This window comes from Salmo salar, chromosome ssa25 (genome assembly GCF_905237065.1).
Source record: "Salmo salar chromosome ssa25, Ssal_v3.1, whole genome shotgun sequence".
NCBI classification, from domain to species: domain Eukaryota; kingdom Metazoa; phylum Chordata; class Actinopteri; order Salmoniformes; family Salmonidae; genus Salmo; species Salmo salar.
This window is the reverse complement of record NC_059466.1, coordinates 35,798,468-35,824,446: the sequence shown is the minus strand read 5'-3', so window position 1 is coordinate 35,824,446 and position 25,979 is coordinate 35,798,468. Positions and strand designations below refer to the sequence as shown.

The following is a 25,979-nucleotide window of genomic DNA, read 5'->3' as shown; positions in this document are numbered from 1 at the left end:
AGATCTTGCATGGAGCCCCAGGCCGAGGGATATTGACAGTTCTTTTGTGTTTCTTCCATTTGCGAATTATCACACCAAATGTCGTCACCTTCTCACCAAGCTGCTTGACGATGGTCTTGTAGCCCATTCCAGCCTTGTGTAGGTCTACAATCTTGTCCCTGACATCCTTGGAGAGCTCTTTGGTCTTGGACATGGTGGAGAGTTTGGAATCTGATTGATTGATTGCTTCTGTGGACAGGTGTCTTTTTTACAGGTAACAAGCTGCGGTTAGGAGCACTCCCTTTAAGAGTGTGCTCCTAATCTCAGCTCGATACCTGTATAAAAGACACCTGGGAGCCAGAAATCTTTCTGATTGAGAGGGGGTCAAATACTTATTTCCCTCATTAAAATGCAAATCATTTTATAACATTTTTGACATGCGTTTTTCAGCATATTTTTGTTGTTATTCTGTCTCTCACTGTTCAAATAAACCTACCATTAAAATTATAGACTGATCCTTTCTTTATCAGTGGGCAAACGTACAAAATCAGCAGGGGATCAAATACTTCCCCCCCCCCCCCACTGTACTTTAAATATCACCCTATACAACATTTTAATAAAATATCAAAATGAATCTCTTTCATGTCCACACTCACATGATCCTGGTGGTCCGGGTGGGCCCCCGAGCCCAGGCAGGCCATTGATACCTGGGGGTCCGGGGCTGAGGGCAGGGATACCTAGCTCTCCAGGTGCACCCATCTCTCCCTTTACCCCCGGCTCTCCGAACGGACCCCACAGATCCACCACTGTTGGAACATAGAAGATGAGGGAGATAGGAGAGAATGAATGAATGATTACTGAGGAAACCAAACGTTTGAAAAACACAAAACACAACTACACCATACATCATCTTGTTTTAAGACTTGTTAACAATAGAGTTTTAAAAATTGTTATTCTAACATTACAGTAAGTGCAATAGACCAATCTACTAGCTAAGTAACACTACGGATCACTGACTGGATAAGTGAGGGTTTGGCACTGACCTTGTTGATCATGATCCTTCCTCGCAGGAGGTCCAGGGCGACCTGGAAGACCTTTCTCCCCCTGCAGACCCCTCTGGCCCTGGGGACCCAGCTGTCCAGGAGGACCAGGGGGACCAACTACACCTCCCACCCCAATCCCAAAATGGACACCAATCAATATCTATATAACAATCAATGTTATAACAATATAACAGTAAGGAACATAATATAAAAACTCCCATATTCAATGAAAGGTTGACTACCTGGAGTAAGACGATACTGTATATTGATAGACTTGTTGAGAGTGTAGCTGATTGACTTGAATGGAAATTGACTCGTTGATTGAAAGTGATTGATGATTTGATTGGTTAATCATACCTCTGTCCCGCCCTCCTGAGGGACCATCATGATAAATCAGCTCCCCTGGTTCTCCTCTGGCACCCTAAAAGCCACAACACCCATCTGTTAAAACCTACTATATCGTTTCTGTGTGTAAGGATTTCAATGAACGTTTATAATGGACTAGTGTCTCTCAAAGCTCAAAACTGTGATGTGAGTATTAACTGTAGGACCACCTTTTGACCATCTCTGCCCCTCAGTCCTGGTTCTCCCAGGTCCCCCTGGAGACAGAGAGATAGGAAGGGAGGAAGAGAGGAAGCAGGAGGGAGGGAGGGAGGGAGAGAGAGAGAGAGAGAGAGAGAGAGAGAGAGAGAGAGACAGAGAGAGAGAGAGAGAGAGAGAGAGAGAGAGAGAGAGAGAGAGAGAGAGAGAGAGGAATATGAATAGAGGGGGAGGGAAGGGGGATAGTTAGACAAAGTGTTCAACAGCACCACTAAGAGGAAAAAAGATGCAACTGCAACACCTCTATTGGCCCATACAAACCTATGCAAAGACCAAAACATTCTAGTGTAATTATATAAGTGGAGTCTGATGAGGGAAGGACGGTTCATAATAATATCTGGAACTGTCTGTTATGGCTGGAACGGAGTGAATGGAATCAAATGACTTTGTTTGATACCGTTCCATTTACTCCATTCCAGCCATTATTATGAGCCATCCTACCCTCAGCAGCCTCCACTGAATTATATAGAGGTCTTGGCATTGTTTGGCTACACACTCATACCCTCAGTCCTTGCTCTCCATCCAGACCAGGGATGCCCTTAAAGAACACACATAAACATTCAACAGGTCAGTATGTCACAAGCAGTGACAGGGGCAGGTTAATATGTTTATGTGCAATGCATACAGTATAATGTATGTATAATATTTATATGATACTAACCCGTTGTCCAGGCATCCCTATAACACCAGTCTCTCCTTTGTTGTCAGCCTGATAAGAAACAAATAACAGAGATGAGTTAGTCAACAATAATCTACAGTGCTAACATGTCCCATTGTGACTACACATGTTAGGATGGAGCACGGTGTTATAAAGACCACAGGAGAAGAGAGGTCACTTACCTCAGGACCAGTATCACCTTTCAACCCTTTCTCACCCTTTATGCCCTGGAGTCAGAGCAGAACAGCATTAGAGTGATTCAGTCAACACACAATCAAAATCACTGGGAAAACATCCATATTAATTGTATGTTTTTGAACATATTAAAGTGGAGTGTGGAGCTGTACTGACATTGGGTCCAGTAAATGGACCGGTCTGGGAATGGGTGGAGTTCCCTTGGGGACCAGGCTTTCCAGCGTCACCCTGTGGCCAGAGAGGGAAGTGCAGTAAGAAAATTACAGCAGAGATGAGGACAGCATTGACAATCATTATTTTTTATAGTCAAACACATGAAGTGCTGGGCAGTAGAAACGATATAAAAATCGAATTAAAGTGCCTGTAGCCACTCACAGGTTCTCCTTTGACCCCTTTCAACACTTTGGTCATGGTGCCCTGAGCAGAAAACACACCAGGTTAAAACATCCTTAGAATTACGTTTATCTCATTCACTAGCCATGCGCGAGAGATGAAACATACACCTTACCTTTGGACCAGGAAGACCAGGATACCCCTGTGGGCCCTGAGACAAACCAGAAGAATGATTAGGTATCTTCTACAGAGTATGTCACAGAAGGTTGTATACGGTATAAGGTACAGCAACGCATTCACACGCATGCACACACAAAACACACACACACCACTAACCTGTGGTCCCGGGAGTCCTCTGTAGCCAGACTGACCTGGGTAACCCTGAGGACCCTGAGAGAGAGAACGTCAGAATACAATGCAATTTATAACATGTAGTATATCAATAGTATAATATGCTGGCTATCTTATACAATAACGTTAAAGTGACAGGGAAAGGCGGCGGCGTCATAATCAAATCAAATGTTATTTGTCACATGCGCGAGTAGCAGCAGTCAATGTAAATATACTCACAACTAATCCAGGATATCCGGGCTGCCCTGAATCTCCCTTTAGAAAAGTCACACAGAGAGAAGAGGTTGTTTGTTTGTAGAATACAAGAGTACATCATGTGTGTGTAAAGGACGTCACGCTGCTTGCTTAGCGAGTACCACTTCCTCCTGATTCGGCCCATACCTGGCGCAAACTCAGGACCTCTGCCTTGCTAGCACACGTGACCGCCCACCTGAAGCGACTTACCAGTCGGCGCCACATGAAAAGCTAGCTATTCACTGGAGCAAGTGATGACACTTCAGGCTAAGGAGGAAGTTGCACACATCCCCATGTGCTACAATCACCCCTCAAACTTACTCAACAGCGACCCCAGCGTTGAGCTGAGCGCAACTGTAGATCAGGGTTACGGCACCAGTGTAAAGGATGTCACACTGCTTGCTTAGCGAGTACCATTTCCTCCCGGGACTTCTGCCTTGCTAGCACGTACATGTGACCACACTCCTGAAGCGTCTTACCAGTCAGTGCCATGCGAAAAGCAGTCACATACACTGGATAGGTGCAGTGAAATGTGCTGTTTTACAGGGTTGGCCATAGTAGTACAGCGCCCCTGGAGTAAATTAGAGTTAAGTGCCTTGCTCAAGGGCACATCAACAGATTTGTCACCTTATCGGCTCGGGGATTTTATCCAGCGACATTTTGGTTATTGGCCCAACTGACATGATGTACCATTTCAAACAGCCTTTACAATGGACACAGAGGTCATACAGCGCTCTGACAGCGCTCTGACAGAGGTGATACTACTGTATGTAATACTATATCAGATCTATTCCACAGTCCTCCAGCCCTCTCCTCTCACCCTGAAGCGCTCCATGAACACACTCAGCTCCAGAGTGTCTCCCTTCTGTCCCTTCCTGCCTGCCTGACCCTGTGGAGAGAGACGGAGAGAGACGGAGAGAGAGAGAGAGAGAGACGGAGAGAGAGACGGAGAGAGAGAGAGAGAGAGAGAGAGAGAGAGAGAGAGAGAGAGACGGAGAGAGAGAGAGAGACGGAGAGAGAGCGAGAGAGAGAGTGAGAGGGGGGAATGGGTACACAATTAAAAGAGAAAATATAAAGAAAGAAAGTTAATCAATATCTCAGGCTACAAGGTGGAAACCTTGATTCTTTCTCTACAAACATCTCTGGTGACATCAACTGGGATCATACGTACATTATACCCGGGCTGGCCATCGTAGCCTGGTTGCCCTGGCGACCCTGAGTCTCCGTGTGTTCCGTTGCACCCGTCTGCTCCAGGTTTCCCACGAGGCCCAGCCTGTCCTGGGTGGCCCTGGATGATGACATGGAGGAGTTCATGAGTATCCTTAACAACATCAGTACAGTTCTTAAAGTATAAACCAAACAACAGCAGATGTTTTTTTTGGCATGTGTGTCTGTTATTTATCTGTTTTTGGAGAGAAACATCTTACAGGAATACCATCCAACCCGGAAAACCCAGGAACACCAGTCATCCCCTGCGGAGAAAGGAAAAACACTCCCTTTATATAAGTCCATACCAAAACTCGATGAGTAGACACTACTAGGCCGGTGTCTGAGATCTCTAGAGAATAATTCTCCAGTCAGTGTTCCTCACCACAGCACCCTTGGGGCCGATGAAGCCTCCTCTGCCCCTGTCGCCCTTCACTCCCTGGACTCCCTGGACTCCTGGGTCCCCTAGACGTCCTGGAGGCCCCTGGGGGCCCTGAGAACCAAGAAGACCAGGCTGGCCCTGAGGAAGAGAGAGACATTTTCATCAACAGACAGAGGACAGACATGTTCATCACAAGACAGAGGAGAGGCAAGAAACACATTGGGGGATGGAGACATTAACATTCAAATGTGTATGTGATGAAAAGAGTGTTTAAACTCACCTGTTGATGCTCTAAAAATAACATAGAAACTCCATTCACTCTGTCTTACAGGCAGGTAACTGGGGGTTTAGTATTGAATAGAGGTTAAAGCACCACAACAATGCAACTTCTTCTACATAATGAGTTGGCTGTAAAAATGATATGAACATCTACTGCAGCTAAACTTGTTGCAGTGGGGGTGAGACTCCAGGCATTACTAAAAGTCTAGGTGGAGAAACAGTGTTCAGACTGGGGGAACAGTGAGGAAGCAGATAGATGGATTCAACAGCCCAGGTAGTCCGGTCGTCACTAGTTACCACAGCCACAAAGTCAAAAACCATGCTTATTCTTACAATTTCTCTTCTTAAAATGTCATTTTAAACTTAACCTTTACCTTAACCACACTGCTAACCTTATGCCTAACCCTAACCTTAAATTAAGACAAAAAACATGTTTACGACATAGCAAATGTTTACATGTGGCTGTGCGATCTAGTGGAAACCGGGTCTTTGCCACCACAAAGAGGACAAATACGTGAAATTTGTCCCTCTGGCCCATGGACTAAGGGTGAAAGCTTTTATCAGCAAAGTGGGAATAAGGCGCAAAAAAAATGTACACTGTGTAAATCTATTTGCAACAGGACGTAGACATTTGACTAGAAACATAAACTCGGATTAACTGAAAGTAATCAATTACTAAAACACAGCTCTGAAGAAGACCTAAATAATCCCTGCTAGAACACTGTTGGCCTAGACAGAATGTATTTTATAGCCTCCCTGGCTGGCATTGGTCTACCTCCCAACTGGAACATACCATTAGCACCAATTACAAACCAATGCTTTCCACATGAAATCACAATCATTATATTCAGGTAACAATTTCTCAATTAACATAAATATATACATCACAATTATTATTATTATTACTATTATTATTATTATTATTATTATTGTGTAGAACCTTGCATTAAGCACAAATAAACCAGGGTACACATTTGTCTCTCCCTTGGGATTTAACAATTGCACTACCCCGCACACACATTACCCTCGTGTTCCTCTGCTCAGACGTTGCTGACGCATGCCTGATCTTACACCGCCTGGATAGATATTTTACGTATCAGCTAACCACAACATATGTTATAGCAATCTGGTGCCCAATGGCACAGTTGATGACATAACACGCAACCACTGGTTGATGCATGCAACATCTGAGCAGGGGAATACGAACATGATAATTGGCGCTCCTGACCACAGCTCTGGTGGACACACCCCTTCCCGAGCACGGTGAAAGGAACAAACACTTAGGAGTTGAAAGGAATTCAAGGAAGTCAGGTAGCTTAAGACTTAATCAATAAACCGTTTCCAAATTCTGGTTATTTAATAAGGTAGGTCAGAATATAAGGCACGGATTCCAGCTCTGTGACATACACTGCATTCGGAAAGTATTCAGACCATTTGACTTTTTCCACATTTTGTTACATCACAGCCTTATTCTAAAATGTATTTAAAAAAAAATCATCATCAATCTACACACAATACCCTGTAATGACAAAGCAAAAATAGGTTTTTATAAATTGTTGCAAATTTATAAAGAATAAAAAATGAAAAATGACATTTACATAAGTATTCAGACCCTTTTTCTCAGTACATTGTTGAAGTACCTTCGGCAGTGATTACAGCCTCGAGACTTATTGGGTATGACGCTACAAGCTTGGCAAATTTTTGTGGAGTTTCTCTCATTCTTCTCTGCAGATCCTCTCAAGCTCTGTCAGGTTGGATGGGGAGCGTTGCTGCACAGCCATTTTCAGGTCTCTCCAGAGATGTTTGATAGGGTTGAAGTCTGGGCTCTGGCTGGGCCGCTCAAGGATTTTCAGAGATTTGTCCCGAAGCCACTCCTGCGTTGTCTTGGCTGTGTGCTTAGGGTTGTTTTCCTGTTGGAAGGTGAACCTTCGCCCCAGTCTGAGGTCCTGAGTGCTCTTCTTCCATTTAAGATTGATGGAGGCCACTGTGTTCTTGGGGTCCTTCAATACTGCAGAAATGTTTTAGTACCTTTCCCCAGATCTTTGCCTCGACACAATCTTGTCTCAGAGCTTTATGGACAATTCCTTCAACCTCATGGCTTGGTTTTTGCTCTGACATGCACTGTCAACTGTGGGATCTTATATAGACAGGTGTGTGTGCCTTTCCAAATCATGTCCAATCAATTGAATTTACCAAAGGTGGATTTCAATCAAGTTGTAGAAACATCTCAAGGAGGATCAATGGAAACATGATGCACCTGAGCTCAATTGCGAGTCTCATAGCAAAGGGTCTGAATACTTATGTAAACCAGGTATTCTAAAAACCTATTTTCACTTTGTCATTATGGCTGTATTGTGTGTAGGTTAATGTGGGAAAAAAATAATTTAATCCATTTTAGAATAAGGATGTAACGTAACAAAATGTGGAAAAAGTGAAGGGGTCTGAATACTTTCCAAATGCACTGTATATAGATGCATAGATTACATATCACAGGAGGCTGGTGGAAGGAGCTATATGAAGACGGCTCAGTGTAATGGCTGGAATGGATTCAATGGAATTGTACCAAACACATGAAACACATGGAAACAATGTGTTTGACTCCGTTCCATTGATTCCATTCCAGCCATTACAATGAGCTCCTCCCACCAGCCTCCTCTGCTACATATCCTTGCCTATGCCAGCAGTCTAATTTAAACTGCCAAGCATAACTTCAGAGAGAACTGGAAAGACCCAAAACCTTGGTTATGACTTTGTGGTATCAACTTATGGCCATAAGAGACAGACTGATGCCTGTTTAAATCAGAACATCAATGAAGTGTTCAAAATGCGATCCCATTTCATGTCAGAGATAAAAGGCAAATCAGAGCGTTATTCAGGCCAGCGTGTTTTGGTTATTGGCTGTTTGAAACTTCACAAAGTCTAATCTACCAACTAAATATACCGTTGTGATTAAGATACTCTGTGTGTAGAAAGAGAAAGAGCTCAGGGTTGGATAGGGAAGGAAAAGAGAGTGTGAGAAGGCCCATATCTGTAGTGATGAGGATGGTTGAAATACTGTACACTGAACAAAAATATAAACGCATGTAAAGCGTTTATAAACGCATGTAAACATGTAAAGTGTTGGTCCCATGTTTCATAAGCTGAAACAAAAGATCCTAGAAATTTTCCATACGCACAAAAAGCTTATTTCTCTCAAATGATTTGCACAAATTTGTTTAGGGCTGGAGGTGGGGGAACCATAGTAATAAGAGGAAATAAAAAACAGAGTCAGACAACAAGGCAGACAAACCCCCCTATTATACAGAGTGATAGAGTGGCTCACTTTAACTTATTGTGGATCAGAGTCCGTACTGTATCTGACCACCAAGTTTGCGCTTGAGAGGGGGAAGTTTGTGTGTGTGTGTGTGTGTGTTTGTGTGCATGTTTGTGCCATCGATGCATGTGTATGCATTTCAGCAATGGCTTTTGGCAATGGCTTACCAATGTGAGTTATACAGGCTCCTGACCAATCCTGTGTGTTTTGTGTGTTTTTTCACGCTGATCTTACATAATCATTTTCTATGACCGAAAACAGCTTCTGGAGGTAGAACAGCGATCACTAATCTCGATTTGGATGACAAATTCTACTTCAACGAGTTGGCAGTTCTAGAAGTTGTGCTTACTCTGGACCAGGCCTTAATCCCCAGGACTCGAAAGAGGAAGCGACGGGGCGTGCAAATAAACCGCCTCTACACTCCGTTCTGTTGGCGAATGTACGGTCACTAGAGACCAAACTGGATGAGCTCCATTTGAGACTATCCTATTAACAGGACCTGAAGAACTGTAGACGGGTCGGCAGCCTCAGGTAAAATGAGGGGGGAGGGGTGTGTCTCTTTGTTAACAACAGCTGGTGCGCGATCTCTAATGTTAAGAAAGTCTCGAGTTTTTGCTCGCTTGAGTTAGAATACCTCATGATAAGCTGTAGACCATACTATTTACCAAGAGAGTTTATCTATATTTTTTGTAGCTGTCTATTTACCACCACAAACCGATGCTGGCACTTAGACCGCACTCAACGAGCTGTATAGGTCCATAAGTAAACAAGAAAATGCACATCCAGAGGCGGCACTTCTTGTGGCTGGTGATTTTAATGCAGGGAAACTAAAATCCGTTTTACCTCATTTATACCACCATGTCATCTGTGCCAAAGGGAGGGCGAGGGAGACAAAATTCTATATCACCTCCACTCAACACACAGAAAGGCATACAAGGCTCTCTCTCGCCCTCCCTTTGGCATATCTGACCATAACTCTATCCTCCGAAGCAAAAACTCAAACAGGAAGTACCAGTGACGCGCTCAATAGGGAAGTGGTCTGATGATCCGGATGCTAAACTACAGGAATATTTCACTAGCACAGACTGGAATATGTTCAGGGATTCATCCAATAACATTGAGGAGTTTACCACCTCAGTCAACAGCTTCATTAATAAGTGCATCGGCGACCCCACAGTGACCGTACGTACATATCCCAACCAGAAGCCATTGATTACAGAAAACATTTGCACTGAGCTAAAGACTAGAGCTGCCACTTTCAAGGAGTGGGACTCTAATCTGGACGATTATAAGGAATCCCGCTACAACCTCCAAGGAGCCATCAAACAGGCAATACGTCAATACAGGACTAAGATCAAATCTTACTATAACGGATCGCAAACTATAACGGATTACAAAGAAAAGGGAAACCCAGCCGCTAACTACCCAGTGACGTGACCCTACCAGACTAGCTAAATGCTAGGCAAGCAACACTGAACCATGCATGAGTGCACCAACTGTTCCGGATGTCTGTGCTATCTCGCTCTCCATAGCCAATGTGAGTAAGACCTTTAAACAGATGAACATTCACAAGGCCGCGGGGCCAGATTAATTACCAGGATGCGTACTCAGAGTATGCGCTGACCAGCTGGCACGTGTCTTTAATGACATTTTCAACCTCTCCCTGACCCAGTCTGTAATACCTCAACACGGGCGTGATTAGTCTCCTCCTGTACTCCCAGTTCACCTACGACTGCGTGGCCGTTTGCTGACGACACAACGGTGGTTGGTCTGATCACCGTGACGATGATACAGCCTATATGGAGGAGGTCAGAGACATAGCATTGTGGTGCCAGGACAACAACCTCTGCCCTAACGCCAGCAAGACAAAGGAGTTGATCTTGGACTACAGGAAACAGAGGGCCAATCACGCCCCCATCGACATTGACGGAACTGTAGTGGAGCGGAAAATAAGTTCCTAGGTGTCAACATCACTAAAGAATTATCATGGTCCATACAAACCAACACAGTCGTGAAGATGGCACGACAATACCTCTTCCCCCTCAGGAGGCTGAAAAGATTTGTCATGGGCCCTCAGATCTTCAAAAAGTTCTACAGCTGCACCATCGAGAGCATCTTGACTAGCTGCATCACCGCTTGGTATGGCAACTGCTTGGCATTCGATGTCAATTCTGGAACCAACAGGACCCTAAACAGCTTCTACCCCCAAACCATAAGACTGCTAAATAGTTAACCAAATAGCTACCCAGACTCTGCATTGACCCTTTTTGCACCAACTCTTTTGACTCATCACATACGTTGCTGCCACTGTTTATTATATTTTCTGTTGCCTAGTCACTTTATCCCTCCCTATATATACATACTATACCTCAAGTACCTCGTACCCCTGCACGTCAACTCGGTACTGGTAACCCGTGTATATAGCCAAGTTAACGTTGCTCATTGTGTATTTATTCCTTGTGTTATGGGCCCATAAGTAAGCATTTCAATGTTAGTCTACACCTGAAGCCTGTGACAACGTTTGATTTGATTTGAGCCCTAGTTAAGGGCAGTATAATGCTTGGTATGCATTCTTGGGTGGGAGGTGTTTGGGTTGAGTAGGTTTTAGGGTAGAACAGTTGTTTTAAACAGTGGAGTTTTGGTCCGTCCCAACATCAACAGCTGTTCCCAATGAGTGCCTAGACAGACAGCCCGTCCTGTCAAAACAACATGGCTGCTGGACCCTCGTCCCTGGAACAAGACTGTTGATCAGAGGAGGCTGTTAGGAGGAGCTATAGGAGGATGGGCTAATTGTAATGTTTGGAATGGTATTAATGGAACGGTATCAAACACATCAAACATATGGAAACCACACGTTTGACTCTGTTTCATTCATTCCAGCCTACACTGCTAGTGATGTATATCTCAATCACTCTTGGCATTTATACTGCTGGGGTCATCCCATTCCGACCCCTCTCCAGGTGGATGGACACAGATGTCTTACAATAGTTGACACACAGAAATCCCTGGAATGTTATGTCTGAGGGAAGATTTTACCTGCACGCACACACACACACACACACACACACACACACACACACACACACACACACACACACACACACACACACACACACACACACACGAAATACTCTATCATATACAGTTGAACTCAGAAGTTGACATACACCTTAGACAAATATATATAAACTCATTTTTTCACAATTCCTGACATTTAATCCTAGTAAAAATTCCCCGTCTAAGGTCAGTTAGGTTCACCACTTTATTTTAAGAATAAAAGTCAGAAATGTCAGAATAATAGTAGAGAGAATGTTTTATTTAAGCTTTTATTTCTTTCATCACATTCCCAGTGGGTCAGAAGTTTACATACACTCAATTAGTATTTGGTAGCATTGCCTTTAAATTGTTTAACTTGGGTCAAACGTTTCGGGTAGCCTTCCACAAGCTTCCCACAATAAGTTCGGTGAATTTTGGCCCATTCCTCCTGACAGAACGGGTGTAACGGAGTCAGGTTTGTAGGCCTCCTTGCTTGCACACGCTTTTTCAGTTCTGCCCACAAATTTTCTATAGGATTGAGGTCAGGGCTTTGTGATGGCCACTCCAATACCTTGGCTTTGTTGTCCATAAGCAATTTTGCCACAACTTTGGAAGTATGCTTGGGGTCACTGTCCATTTGGAAGACCCATTTGCAACCATGCTTTAACTTTCTGATTGATGTCTTGCGATGTTGCTTCAGAATATCCACATAATTTCCCCTCCTCATGATACCATCTATTTTGTGAAGTGCACCAGTCCCTCCTGCAGCAAAGCACCACCACAACATGATGCTGCCACCCCCGTGCTTCACGGTTGGGATGGTGTTCTTCGGCTTGCAAGCCTCCCCCTTTTTCCTCCAAACATAATGATGGTCATTACGGCCAAACAGTTCTATTTTTGTTTCATCAGACCAGAGGACATTTCTCCAAAAAGTACGATCTTTGTCCCCATGTGCAGTTGCAAACCGTAGTCTGGCTTTTTTATGGCGGTTTTGGAGCAGTGGCTTTTTGCTTGCTGAGCAGCCTTTCAGGTTGTCGATATAGGACTCGTATTACTGTGGATATAGATACTTTTGTACCTGTTTCCTCCAGAATCTTCACAAGGTCCTTTGCTGTTACTCTGGGATTGATTTGCACTTTTCACACCAAAGTACGTTCATCTCTAGGAAACTGAACGCGTCTCCTTCCTGAGCGGTTTGATGGTTGAGTGGTCCCATTGTGTTTATACTTGCGTACTATTGTTTGTACAGATGAACGTGGTACCTTCAGGCGTTTGGAAATTGCTCCCAAGGATGAACCAGACTTGTGGAGGTCTCTAATTATTTTTCTGAGGTCTTGGTTGATTTCTTTTGATTTTCCCATGATGTCAAGCAAAGAGGCACTGAGTTTGAAGGTAGGCCTTGAAATACATCTACAGGCACACCTCTAATTGACTCAAACGACGTCAATTAGCCTATCAGAAGCTTCTAAAGCCATGACATCATTTTCGGGAATTTTCCAAGCTTTTTAAAGGCACAGTCAACTTAGTGTATGTAAACTTCTGACCCACTCGAATTGTGACACAGTGAATTATGAGTGAAACAATCTGTCTGTAAACAATTGTTGGAAAAATTACTTGTGTCATGCACAAAGTAGATGTCCTAACATACTTGCCAAAACCATAGTTTGTTAACAAGAAATTTGAGGAGTGGTTGAAAAACGAGTTTTAATGACTCCAACCTAAGTATATGTAAACTTCCGACTTCAACTGTATATGTTCATAATTGTAATCTATTAAATCTATTATTTTCTTCAATGATAAATGATACAGTCTGAATACCTTATGGTCTGCTATATAATTCACAGTGAGTGAGAAAATCTACACTGCCCAATGGGAGGATACGACCAGAATATGATGGATGGGATAGCATGTGGGAATTTTCCTCTATAGTGTCTTCAGAAAGTATTCATGCCCCTTGACTTTCACATTTCAAATCAAATAACATTTTATTGGTCACATACACATGGTTGGCAGATGTTATTGCGAGTGTAGCGAAATGCTTGTGCTTCTAGTTCCGACAGTGCAGCAATATCTTACAAGTAATCTAACAATTCCACAACAACTACATAATACACACAAATCTAAGTAAAGGGAAGAAATAAGAATATAAATACATGGATGGGCCATGACCGACCGGCATAGACGAGATGCAATAGATGGCATAAAATACAGTATATACATCTGAGATGAGTAGTGCAAGATATGTTAACATCATTATTAAAGTGGCATTAATAAAGTGACTAGTGATCCATTTGTTAGAGTGGCCAATGATTTCAAGTCTGTATGTAGGCAGCAGACTCTCTGTGTTAGTGATGGCTGTTTAACAGTCTGATGGCCTTGAGATATAAACTATTTTTCAGTCTCTCAGTCCCAGCTTTGATGCACCTGTACTGACCTCACCTTCTGGATGGTAGCGGGGTGAACAGGCAGTGGCTTGGGTGGTTGTTGTCCTTGATTATCTTTTTGGCCTTTCTGTGACATCAGGTGCAGTTGGTGTCCTGGAGGGCAGGTAGTTTGCCCCCGGTGATGTGTTGTGCAGACCGCACCACCCTCTGGAGAGCCCTGCGGTTGTGGGCGGTGCAGTTGCCGTACCAGGTGGTGATACAGCCTGACAGGATGCTCTCAATTGTGCATCTGTAGAAGTTTGTGAAGGTTTTAGGTGACAAGCCAAATTTCTTCAGCTTCTTTAATAACACTTAACAATCCGCCTTCTTCAACACACTGTCTGTGTGGGTGGACCATTTCAGTTTGTCCGTGATGTGTATGCCGAGGAACTTGAAACTTCCCACCTTCTCCACTGCTGTCCCGTCGATGTGAATAGGGGGGTGCTCCCTCTGCTGTTTCCTGAAGTCCACGATCATCTCCTTTGTTTTGTTGACATTGAGTGAGAGGTTGTTTTCCTGATACCACACTCCGAGGGCCCTCACCTCCTCCCTATATGCTGTCTCGTCGTTGTTGGTGATCAAGCCTACTACTGTTGTGTCGTCTGCAAACTTCATGATCGAGTTGGAGGTGTGCATGGCCACGCAGTCATGGGTGAATAGGGAGCACAGGATGGGGCTGAGCACGCACCCTTGTGGGGCCCCTGTGTTGAGGATCAGCGTAGTAGAGGTGTTGTTTCCTACCTTCACCACCTGGGGACGGCCCGTCAGGAAGTTCAGGACCCAATCGCACAGGGCAGGGTTGAAACCCAGGGCCTCAAGCTTAATGATGAGCTTGGAGGGTACTATGGTGTTAAATGCTGAGCTGTAGTCAATGAACAGCATTCTTACATAGGTATTCTTCTTGTCCAGATGGGATAGGGCAGTGTGCAGTGTGATGGCGATTGCATTGTCTGTGAACCTATTGGGGCGGTATGCAAACTGAAGTGGGTCTAGGGTGACAGGTAAGGTGAAGATGATATGATCCTTGACTAGTCTCTCAAAGCACTTTATGATGACAGAAGTGAGTGCTACAGGGCAATAGTCATTCAGTTCAATTACCTTTGCCTTCTTGGGTACAGGAACAATGGTGGCCATCTTGAAGCATGTGGGGACAGCAGACTGGGATAGGGAGAGATTGAATATGTCCATAAACACACCAGCCAGCTGGTCTGCGCATGCTCTGAGGACACGGCTATGGTTGCCGTCTGGGCCGGCAGCCCTGCAAGGGTTAACACATTTAAATGTCTCACTCACGGCGGCCACGGAGAAGGAGGGGGGGGCGCAGTCCTTGGTGGCACTGTATTATCCTCAAAGCGGGCAAAGAAGGTGTTCAGTTTGTCTGGAAGCAAGACATCGGTGTCTGTGACATGGCTGGTTTTCTTTTTGTAGTCTGTGATTGCCTGTAGATACTGCCACATACGTCTCGTGTCTGAGCCTTTGAATTGCTACTCCACTTTATCCCTATATTGACATTTCGCTTGTTTGATTGCCTTGCGGAGGGAATAAATACACTGTTTGTATTCGTGCCATATTCCCACGTCATCTTTCCATGGTTAAATAGTTTGCGCTTTCAGTTTTGCGCAAATGCCGCCATCTATCCACGGTTTCTGGTTAGGGTAGGTTTTAATAGTCACACTGGGAACAACATCTCCTACAGTATGCACTTCCTTATAAACTCACTCACTGAATCAGCGTTTAAATCTATATTATTCTCTTAGGCTACGCAGAACATGTCCCAGTCCGCGTGATCAAAACAATCTTGAAGCGTGGATTCCGATTGGTCAGACCAGCGTTGAATGGTCCTAGTCACTGGTACATCCTGTTTGAGTTTCTGTCTATAGGAGGGGAGAATAAAAATGGAGTCGTGGTCAGATTTGCTGAACGGAGGGCGGGGGAGGGCCTTGTATGTATCGCGGAAGTTAGAGTAGCAGTGATCCAGTGTTTTGCCAGCCCGGGTACTACAATCGATATGCTGATAGAATTTAGGTAGCCTTATTCTCAAATTTGCTTTGTTAAAATCCCCAGCTACAATAAATGCAGCCTCCAGTTTAATCATGAATCATACACCCCCGCCCTTCTTCTTCCCTGAGAGATGCTTATTCCTGTCGGCGCGACTCACAAAGAATCCCGGCAGCTGTACCGACTCTGACAGCATTTTCCCAGAGAGCCATGTTTCCGTGAAACAGAGTATGTTACAATCCCGGATGTCTCTCTGGAAAGCAACCCTAGCCCTAATTTCGTCTACCTTGTTATCTAGAGACTGGACATTAGCGAGTAAAATACTCGGAAGCGGTGGGTGGTGTGCGCGCCTCCGAAGTCTGACCAGAAGACCGCTCTATCTACCTCTTGTGTGGTGACATTGTTTTGGGTCAGCCTCTGGAAACAGTTCGAATGCCTTGGTTCGAACAAAGCATCCGCTTCGCGAAAGTCGTATTCCTGGTCGTAATGTTGGTAAGTTGACGTCGCTCTGATATTCGATAGTTCTTCCCGGCTGTATGTAATAACATTCAAGATTTTCTGGGCTAACAATGTAAGAAATAATACATAAAAAAACAAATACTGCATAGTTTCCTAAGGACTAGAAGCAAGAAGACCCTCTCTGATGGCGCCATCTTGCTTGTGCACAATTCTGTTGTGTTACACCCTGAATTCAAAATGGATTAAATAGATTGTTTTTGTCACCCATCTACACACACAATACCCCATAATGACAAAGTGAAAACATTTTTTTTTTTTTACAGAAATATCTCAATTACATAAGTATTCACACCTCTGAGTCAATACATGTTAGAATCACCTTTGTGAACTCTTTAACTGTTTTAAAATCACCATTGGAATCATGCGTAAATCCCTGAGTGGTTTCCTTCCTCCCCGGCAACTGAGCTAGGAAGGACGCCTGTATCTTTGTAATGACTGGGTGTATTGATACGCCATGCAAAGTGTAATTAATAACTACACCATGCTCAAAGGAAAATTCAATGTCTGCTTTAAAAAAAAAGTGTTTACCTATCTACCAATAGGTGCCCTTCTTTGTGAGGCATTGGAAAACCTTCCTGGTCTTTGTGGTTGAATATGTGTTTGAAATTCACTTCTCGACTGAGGGACCTTACAGATTATTTATTGTATGTGTGGGGTACAGACATCATGAGGCGGTCATTCAAAAATCATGTTAAACACTATTACTGCACACAGAGTGAGCCCATGCAATTTAGTATGTGACATGTTAAGCAGATTTTTACTCCTGAACTTATTTAGGCTTAACTTTAAATTCAGGCTGTAATACAACACAATGTAGACAAAGTAAAGGGGTATGAATTATTTCTGAAGGCACTGTAAGTCCCCAAAGACCTACAGTACATGTCTAGTGTTGTGTGTTTGTTGTGTGTGTGTGTTGTGTGTGTTGTGTGTGTGTGTTGTGTATATATAAGAGACAACGGTCTAGTGCAGTGCTATGGAATGCACTGGGCTGTATGTTTCTGCATGGCTAAAAGCCAGAGCTGATAAATGCCATTCTTCATGTGAAGCTGATAAAGGAGGGGAAGGGGAGATATGGGTACAGGGTGTGTGTAATTGTGTGTGTGTGTGTGTGTTTAAGAATCAGGGGAGGATATCTTAACCAAAACAATAGTAAATCACAGGGGACCTGAACAAACACCACAATATCTGAAGCAAATGAACCCCTTCACCTCACTCCTACTCTATTGTACTCTGTCCACCCTCCGCTAAATGTAATCTTTCACATTCAACTCCACTCTTCTTTCTTTCTTTCTTTCTTTCTTTCTTTCTTTATTTCTTTCTTTCTTTCTTTCTTTCTTTCTTTCTTTCTTTCTTTCTTTCTTTCTTTCTTTCTTTCTTTCTTTCTTTCTTTCTTTCTTTCTTTCTTTCTTTCGTTCCTCTCCTATCTATTTCTTAATTATAAATCTCTGTTTTCCTATCAGGCACTGGGCACAGAAGTCAGCTCAACGTCTAGTTTTTATTTACATTTACATTTACTAATGTGAATTCAATGTGAAATTAACAACATAATGTCACCATGTCATTGGATTTAGGTTAAAAGTTCGGTGAAAAAATGATAAAATGCCCTTAGGTTGATGACTTTTTGCAAATCCAATGAGTTTTCCACATTGATTCAACATCATCACATTGCTTTTTGGGGTTTGAAATGACGTGGAAACAATGTTGATTCAACCAGTTTTTGTCTAGTGGGTATGTAACTCATCTTCTCCTTCTCTCTCAATTCTCCTCCTGATTTTCTGACCTAGTTCTGTCAGCTGTTTTATCAGAGGCCCAGCTCCCTGGCACACAGCTTCTCCACAAATAGAGAGAGAATGGATATGATATCAGTCCTGGGTCGACCTCTTTACATACTGTAGCAGGGCCATGGATACTCCTCCAGCAGAGGGAGGAGAAAGCTGTCGTGTGTGTGTGTGTGTGTGTGTGTGTGTGTGTGTGTGTGTGTGTGTGTGTGTGTGTGTGTGTGTGTGTGTGTGTGGTAGAGAGAGAGAGAACCATCTGAACTGCATTCTAAACACGAGAGAAAAGTTCTAGAGTGAGCAGTCCAACCTGCTCTGAGCTTTGGGCTGGTTCCAACACAGAGGAGTTTGAGAGCAGCTTAAGTTTACAGTAGAAAGAGTGTAGGGTCTAGGAATGTCCCGTGTGCATTGAACATGTTTATAGACCCACTGTGGCTTAATACATACACACCTAAATTGCTCATTTAAACCCTGACACACTGCCCAACACAAGCACACATGCATATCGCACACAGACTCATGGCTCTACAATTACTTACAGGTGGAAAGGTGTCTGCCCTCAGTCATACTTTACAGATGTCAGAGGAAGGGCCAAAGATGGAGAGATGAAGGGAGAAGGGAAGAAAGAGAGAGAGAAAGAAGGAAAGACAAAGAGAGAGAGAGAGAAAACATTGACACACATTCAGTCTCACAAACCAGTGCACCTGCATAAACACAGAATCTGAAAAATACATCTGAGGATGTCTGCTCTTCAAACATCCTCTCTCCTTTCCTTTTGAAACGCCATTGATATTTTAAGGCTGTGTGTGCATATACATGTGTGTGCGTGTGTGTGTGTGCATGTGCGTGCATGTGTGTGTATTTGAGACCTTTAGTCTTTTGAGCTTTGCTCTCTCAGCCTCCTCTGAAGGCTGGTTATGGAGGCTGGTTATGGAGGTTGGTTATGGATATAACAAAAAATTCAGAAGGACAGAGATATCCACTTCCCTTCACCCTGATGATTACTCCTCTGTCTTTTTCTATTTTCTCTTTCTCTCTATCCTCTCATCTCCCTCCGCCTCAAGTAAGACACTCATGAGAGATCAGGGTTAATGGGGACATGACCAGTCGTCAATCAGGATCCAAATCAAAAGAAAAAAAGGAAGAGTGGAAAAAAATTGAGCGATGGTGATGATGACATCATGGATGGAAGATTTTCATTTTGGATCAGTGGTTTATGACCTGACCTGCTGATTGGCTTTCTTCAACTCTCAACCCATCCTCATCTCAATCCAAATCTCCTTTCTACTTATTTCTCTCTCTGTCTGGTATTACTGTCACACAGTCACTATCGATCACTCCTCTCCTTGTCAGATCCCTCTGTCCATTCTCCCCACGCTCTGTTTTTCCATCTCTTGCTCTCTCTCTCTCTTTCTTGCCTCATCCTCCAGGTATTCTAATCATTTTTAGAAATAGAGGGTGAAAGAAAGAGAAACATGGACAGAGATAGAGAGTGCGAGAGACAGAGAGAGAGAGAGAGAGAGAGAGAGAGAGAGAGAGAGAGAGAGAGAACAAACAGCAAAAATATATACATGATCAAATACAAATCTTAGAATCAACTATTAAAGACTACCAGAACCCACTGGGTTCTCCAATTACATTGAATGAAAAAATACAAACCCTCCAACTCAAAAAGGCCTGTGGTGTTGATGGTATCCTAAATTAAATGATAAAATATACAGACAACAAATTCCAATTGGCTATACTTAAACTCTTTAACATCATCCTGAACTCTGGCATCTTCCCCAATATTTGGAACCAAGGACTAATCACCCCAATCCACAAAAGTGGAGACAAATTTGACCACAATAATTACCATGGGATATGCATCAACAGCAACCTTGGGAAAATCCTCTGTATTATCATTAACAGCAGACTCGTACATTTCCTCAGTGAAAACAATGTACTGAGCAAATGTCAAATTGGCTTTTTACCAAATTACCGTACGACAGACCACGTATTCATCCTGCACACCCTAATTGACAAACAAACAAACCAAAACAAAGGCAATGTCTTCTCATGCTTTGTTGATTTAAAAAAATGTAGCATGAGGGTCTGCTATTCAAATTGATGTAAAGTGGTATTGGGGGGGAAAACATACGACATTATAAAATCCATGTACACAAACAACAAGTGTGCGGTTAAAATTGACAAGAAACACACACATTTCTTTCCACAGGGCCAGGGTGTGAGACAGGAATGCAGCTTAAGTCCCACCCTCTTCAACATATATATCAACGAATTGGAGAGGGCACTAGAACAGTCTGCAGCACCCGGCCTCACCCTACTAGAATCGGAAGTCAAATGTCTACTGTTTGCTGATGATCTGGTGCTTCTGTCACCAACCAAGTAGGGCCTACAGCAGCACCTAGATCTCCTGCACAGATTCTGTCAGACCTGGGCACTGACAGTAAATCTCAGTTAGATAAAAGTAATGGTGTTCCAGAAAAGTTCAGTCGCCAGGACCACAAATTAAAATTCTATCTAGACACCGTTGCCCTAGAGCAAACAAAAAACTATACATACCTCGGCCTAAACATCAGCGCCACAGGTAACTTCCACAAAGCTGTGAACGAGCTGAGGGACAAGGCAAGAAGGGCCTTCTGTGCCATCAAAAGGAACATAAATTGACATACCAATAAGGATTTGGCTAAAAATACTTGAATAAGTTATAGAACCCATTGCCCTATATGGTTGTGAGGTCTGGAGTCCGCTCACCAACCAAGAATTCACGAAATGGGACAAACACCAAATTGAGACTCTGCATGCAGAATTCTGCAAAGATATCCTCCGTGTACAATGTAAAACACCAAATAATGCATGCAGAGCAGAATTAGGCCGATACCCGCTAGTTATCAAAATCCTAAAAGGAAGTGATTCCCAAACCTTCCATAACAAAGCCATCACCTACAGAGAGATGAACCTGGAGAAGAGTCCCCTAAGCAAGCTGGTCCTGGGGCTCTGTTCACAAACACAAACACACCACACAGAGCCCCAGGACAGCAACACAATTAGACCCAACCAAATCATGAGAAAACAAAAAGATAATTAGTTGACACATTGGAAAGAATTAACAAAAAAACTGAGTAAACTAGAATACTACTTGGCCCCAAACAGAGAGTACAAAGTGTCAGAATACCTGACCACTGTGACTGACCCAAACTTAAGGAAAGCTTTGATTATGTATAGACTCAGTGATCATAGCCTTGCTATTGAGAAAGGCCACCGTAGGCAGACCTGGCTCTCAAGAGAAGACAGGCTATGTGCACACTGCCCACAAAATGAGATGGAAACTGAGCTCCACTGAGCTCCACATTTCAGTTGAATGCATTCAGTTGTACAACTGACTAGGTATCCCCCTTTCCCCCTAACCTCATGCAAAATGTATGACAATATAGACACATATTTCCCTCAGATTACACAGATCCACAAGAATTCAAAAACAAATCCAATTTTCATAAACTCCCATATCTACTGGGTGAAATGCCACAGTGAGCAATCACATCAGCAAGATTTGTGACCTGTTGCCACAAGAAAAGGGCAAACAGTGAAGAACAAACATCAATGTAAATACAACCCATATTTATGTTTATTTATTTTCCCTTTTGTATTTTAACTATTTGCACATCGTTACAACACTGTATATATACATAATATGACATTTGAAATGCCTTTATTATTATGGAACTTCTGTGAGTGTAATGTTTACTGTTCATTTTATTGTTTATTTCACTTGCTTTGGCGATGTTAACATGTGTTTCCCATGCCAATAAAGCCTTTGAATTGAATTGAGAGAGAGCGAGAGCGAGAGAAAGAGCGAGAGAGAGAGAGCGAGAGCGAGAGAGAGCGAGAGAGAGAGAGAGAGCGAATAAAGGATATAAATGTCTAAATTCCTGTTACTGCTACAAAGATGTCTATTTTCCACACCCCCACCATGGTCATGTGATCCCACGTCTTATCTTCTGATCCAACCAGGTGATGATGCTACAAAGAATCCCTGTGCCACTCAAGTTTTGACACATTTCACAGCCTTTACAGAGAATACTTACTGTACATAATACAGCATATCAACACACACACACACACACACACACACACACACACACACACACACACACACACACACACACACACACACACACACACACACACACACACACACACACACACACACACAGGGTGACAATAGCTGACCTTGGGTTTGTGATGTGATGATGTAAAGGTTCCAAATGAACAATGTTACACATTCCCAGTTACCTCACCATGTCATAGGGGGAAAAAACATCATGCTGTATGTGTGTCTTAGAGAGATGAAAGAGAGTGGGTAGAGAGAGAGGGAAACAGAGACCACCAATGAATCTAGCATTAAGCATGAAGCAAGAGGCTAACGTGAAAGACTACTTCATCACTGACATTTCCAAACCAGCATGGTAGGCATGATTCAGCATTTCTCAGCGTCTAATATTCTTGCTGAGTCAAAAACACGGCCCCAATCCGCTGTGTTGTTCCCCATGCAGGAAACGCCAGCAGTCACCACAACAACACAGGAAGCCAAGGACCACGCCCGAGGGTCAACGGCACTCCACATTCCACAACACAATCCATTCTCTACTTACACAGCCCAGAACAGCACATACATGACACACACACACATTCTAGAAATGCAGTGAAATGTAACCACTCTGAACTACAGACATTCTAGGAAACTCAGACGTTCTAGAACGGCGAGAACACTGATATTCTAAAACAAAATGGTACATTCTAGAACAGTTTCCAAGACCCCAACAGTTCCTGTGATTCCATAAGTCTGTCAGGCTTCCCTTCTGGTCCATGTTTAGAGAGAGCCAAGTAATGTAGAGTAATAGAGAGAAAACCAGGCCTGGCTGTGATTAGTGTGTAACTCTGTAAGCCCACTGCAGTGACACATGCTATGGTCCCAAAACAGATCCCCTCCCCCAAACACACACACTGAAGTCTTTAGTCTCTCTGTAGCCCTACCCAGAAACACAGGCCCAGGGTTGCTGTGGCGACAGGAGTATCTCATTACCAGATACACAGACAGGGAGAGAGACAGAAAGACGAGGAAGAAAAAGGAATAGAGAGAGAGAGAGAGAGAAAGAGGGAGAGAGGGAGAGAGAGAGAGAGACTGTTAAAGTTCAGTAAAACACCTTTCCATCCAAGTCTGGATTCCACGGTCTGTTTTCTGTCTCCAAGTATCAGATTGCATCTCACTTCATCAGAATGGCACTAAACACACAATGTCAGAGGTGAGGAGTGAGAATGAGGCTAAGGGGTTTGTAAAGGTGTGTGCGATGGGTTACTGACAGAACTTTTAACAGCCTCTTCTCCCCTCTCTCATGTCTCTCACTCTAGCAGCTGTTCTGTCTGCTTGAAGCAGAGCCTCAATAAAAGCCTACAAGTACTGTTAACCTGCTGCTACTGTTGCTGCATACAGTAGCTACACATTATTCCATTCAGTATCATGTCACTCCTCTCCAAATGCTTCAGCTAACCCCTACTATCACTGGCAGTCATAGGTGAAGTGACTCAACAGACATCTGTGGGAGTGTGTTGGGGGAATTAAGGACAGCGTCATTGGGATCGCAACATTCCGTCAGGAATCTTGCTGTGCTGTGTGAGAGTCAAGATCAGGAAGGATCAGATCCCTGTTAGAAACTAACCCCCTAACTGATCAAAGGCCTGGTCTAAGCTGCTCTAATGTGAGAAAGTCCACTATACCACTCAGTAATGAGAACCAGAGGCACAGGTGTGAGAAACACACACGAACCCCCACACACAAATACACACACACACACACAAACACAAATACACACACACACACAAACACACACACACACACACAAACACACAAACATTATTTGGTGTTTTACATTGTACACGGGAGGATATTTTTACAGAATTCTGCATGCAGAGTCTCAATTTGGTGTTTGTCCCATTTTGTGAATTTTTGTTTGGTGAGCAGACCCCAGACCTCACAACCATAAAGAGCAATGGGTTCTATAACTGATTCAAGTATTTTTAGCCAAATCCTAATTGGTATGTCGAATTTTATGTTCCTTTTGATGGCATAGAAGTCCCTTCTTGCCTTGTCACTCAGATCGTTCACAGCTTTGTGGAAGTTAGCCTTCCCTGTAGCTCAGTTGGTAGAGCATGGTGTTTGCAACACCAGGGTTGTGGGTTTGATTCCCACGGGGGGCCAGCACAGAAAGAAATGTATGAAATTGTATGAAATGTATGCATTCACTACTGTAAGTCGCTCTGGATAAGAGCGTCTGCTAAATGACGTAAATGTAAAAAAGTTACCTATGGTGCTGATGTTTAGGCCAAGGTATGTATAGTTTTTTGTTTGCTCTAGGGCAACCCCCAGATCATCACCGATCCTCCACCAAATTTCACAGTGGGTGCGAGACCTGGAGAGGCCTACAAGCCACAGTGTCTCGCACCCACTGTGAAATTTGGTGGAGGATCGGTGATGATCTGGGGGAGCTTCAGCAAGGCTGGAATTGGGCAGATTTGTCTTTGTGAAGGACGCATGAATCAAGCCACGTACAAGGTTGTCCTGGAAGAAAACCTTCTTCCTTCTTCTCTGACAATGTCCCCCAACTCTGAGGATTGGTTTTTCCAGCAGGACAATGCTCCATGCCACACAGCCAGGTCAATCAAGGTGTGGATGGAGGACCACCAGATCAAGACCCTGTCATGGCCAGCCCAATCTCCTGACCTGAACCCCGTTGAAAACCTCTGGAATTTGATCAAGAGGAAGACGGATGGTCACAAGCCATCAAATAAAGCCGAGCTGTTTGAATTTTTGCGCCAGGAGTGGTATAAAGTCACCCAACATCAATGTGAAAGACTGGTGGAGAGCATGCCAAGACGCTGTGATTGAAAATCAGGGTTATTCTACCAAATATTGATTTCTGAACTCTTCCTATGTTAAAAAATGTGTATTGTGTTGTTTAAAAATGAATATGAACTTATTTTCTTGGCATTATTCGAGGTCTGACAACAACTTTTCTGTTATTTGACCAGTTGTCATTTTCTGCAAATAAGTGCTCTAAATGACGATATTTTGATTTGGAATTTGGGAGAAATGTTGTCAGTAGTTTATAGAATAAAACAAAAATGTTCATTTTACCCAAACACATACCTATAAATAGTAAAACCAGAGAAACTGATAATTTTGCAGTGGTTTCTTAATTTTTTTCCAGCGCTGTATATGTTGAAGAGGGTGGGGCTTAAGCTGCATCCCTGTCTCAACCCCTGGCCCTGTGGAAAGAAATGTGTGTGTTTCTTGCCAATTTTAACCGCACACTTGTTATTTCTGTACAAGGATTTTATAATATCGTATGTTTTTCCCTCAACACCACCTCCCATCAATTTGTATAGCAGACCCTCATGCCCAAAAATTTTTCAATCAACAAAGCATGAGAAGACTTTGCCTTTGTTTTGGTTTGTTTGTCAATTAGGGTGTGCAGGGTAAATACGTGGTCTGTCGTACGGTAATTTGGTAAAAAGCCAATTTGACATTTGCTCAGTACATTGTTTTCACTGAGGAAATGTACGAGTCCGCTGTTTTATTATAATGCAGAGGATTT

At 43.3% G+C, this 25,979-nt stretch overlaps 1 protein-coding gene across 2 annotated transcripts in view; it reads right to left on the bottom strand.

Annotated features, from left to right (window-relative positions):
* LOC106586671 (collagen alpha-2(IV) chain) overlaps positions 1 to 25,979 on the bottom strand; it is a 128,647-nt gene that overhangs the window by 22,755 nt on the left and 79,913 nt on the right. Inside the window, exons 5-20 of one of the 2 annotated variants that reach the window (XM_014174188.2) lie at positions 4,985 to 5,119; positions 4,821 to 4,865; positions 4,565 to 4,681; positions 4,214 to 4,282; positions 3,379 to 3,414; positions 3,145 to 3,198; positions 2,984 to 3,019; positions 2,851 to 2,892; positions 2,632 to 2,703; positions 2,463 to 2,507; positions 2,284 to 2,331; positions 2,125 to 2,160; positions 1,577 to 1,621; positions 1,380 to 1,443; positions 1,023 to 1,145; positions 636 to 785 (exon numbers count right to left, since the gene is read on the bottom strand). In XM_014174188.2, coding sequence (XP_014029663.2) covers positions 636 to 785; positions 1,023 to 1,145; positions 1,380 to 1,443; positions 1,577 to 1,621; positions 2,125 to 2,160; positions 2,284 to 2,331; positions 2,463 to 2,507; positions 2,632 to 2,703; positions 2,851 to 2,892; positions 2,984 to 3,019; positions 3,145 to 3,198; positions 3,379 to 3,414; positions 4,214 to 4,282; positions 4,565 to 4,681; positions 4,821 to 4,865; positions 4,985 to 5,119 — 1,117 coding nt within the window. The remainder of the gene's footprint in view (positions 1 to 635; positions 786 to 1,022; positions 1,146 to 1,379; positions 1,444 to 1,576; positions 1,622 to 2,124; positions 2,161 to 2,283; positions 2,332 to 2,462; positions 2,508 to 2,631; positions 2,704 to 2,850; positions 2,893 to 2,983; positions 3,020 to 3,144; positions 3,199 to 3,378; positions 3,415 to 4,213; positions 4,283 to 4,564; positions 4,682 to 4,820; positions 4,866 to 4,984; positions 5,120 to 25,979) is intronic. The other variant, XM_014174189.2, reaches the window with a different exon arrangement.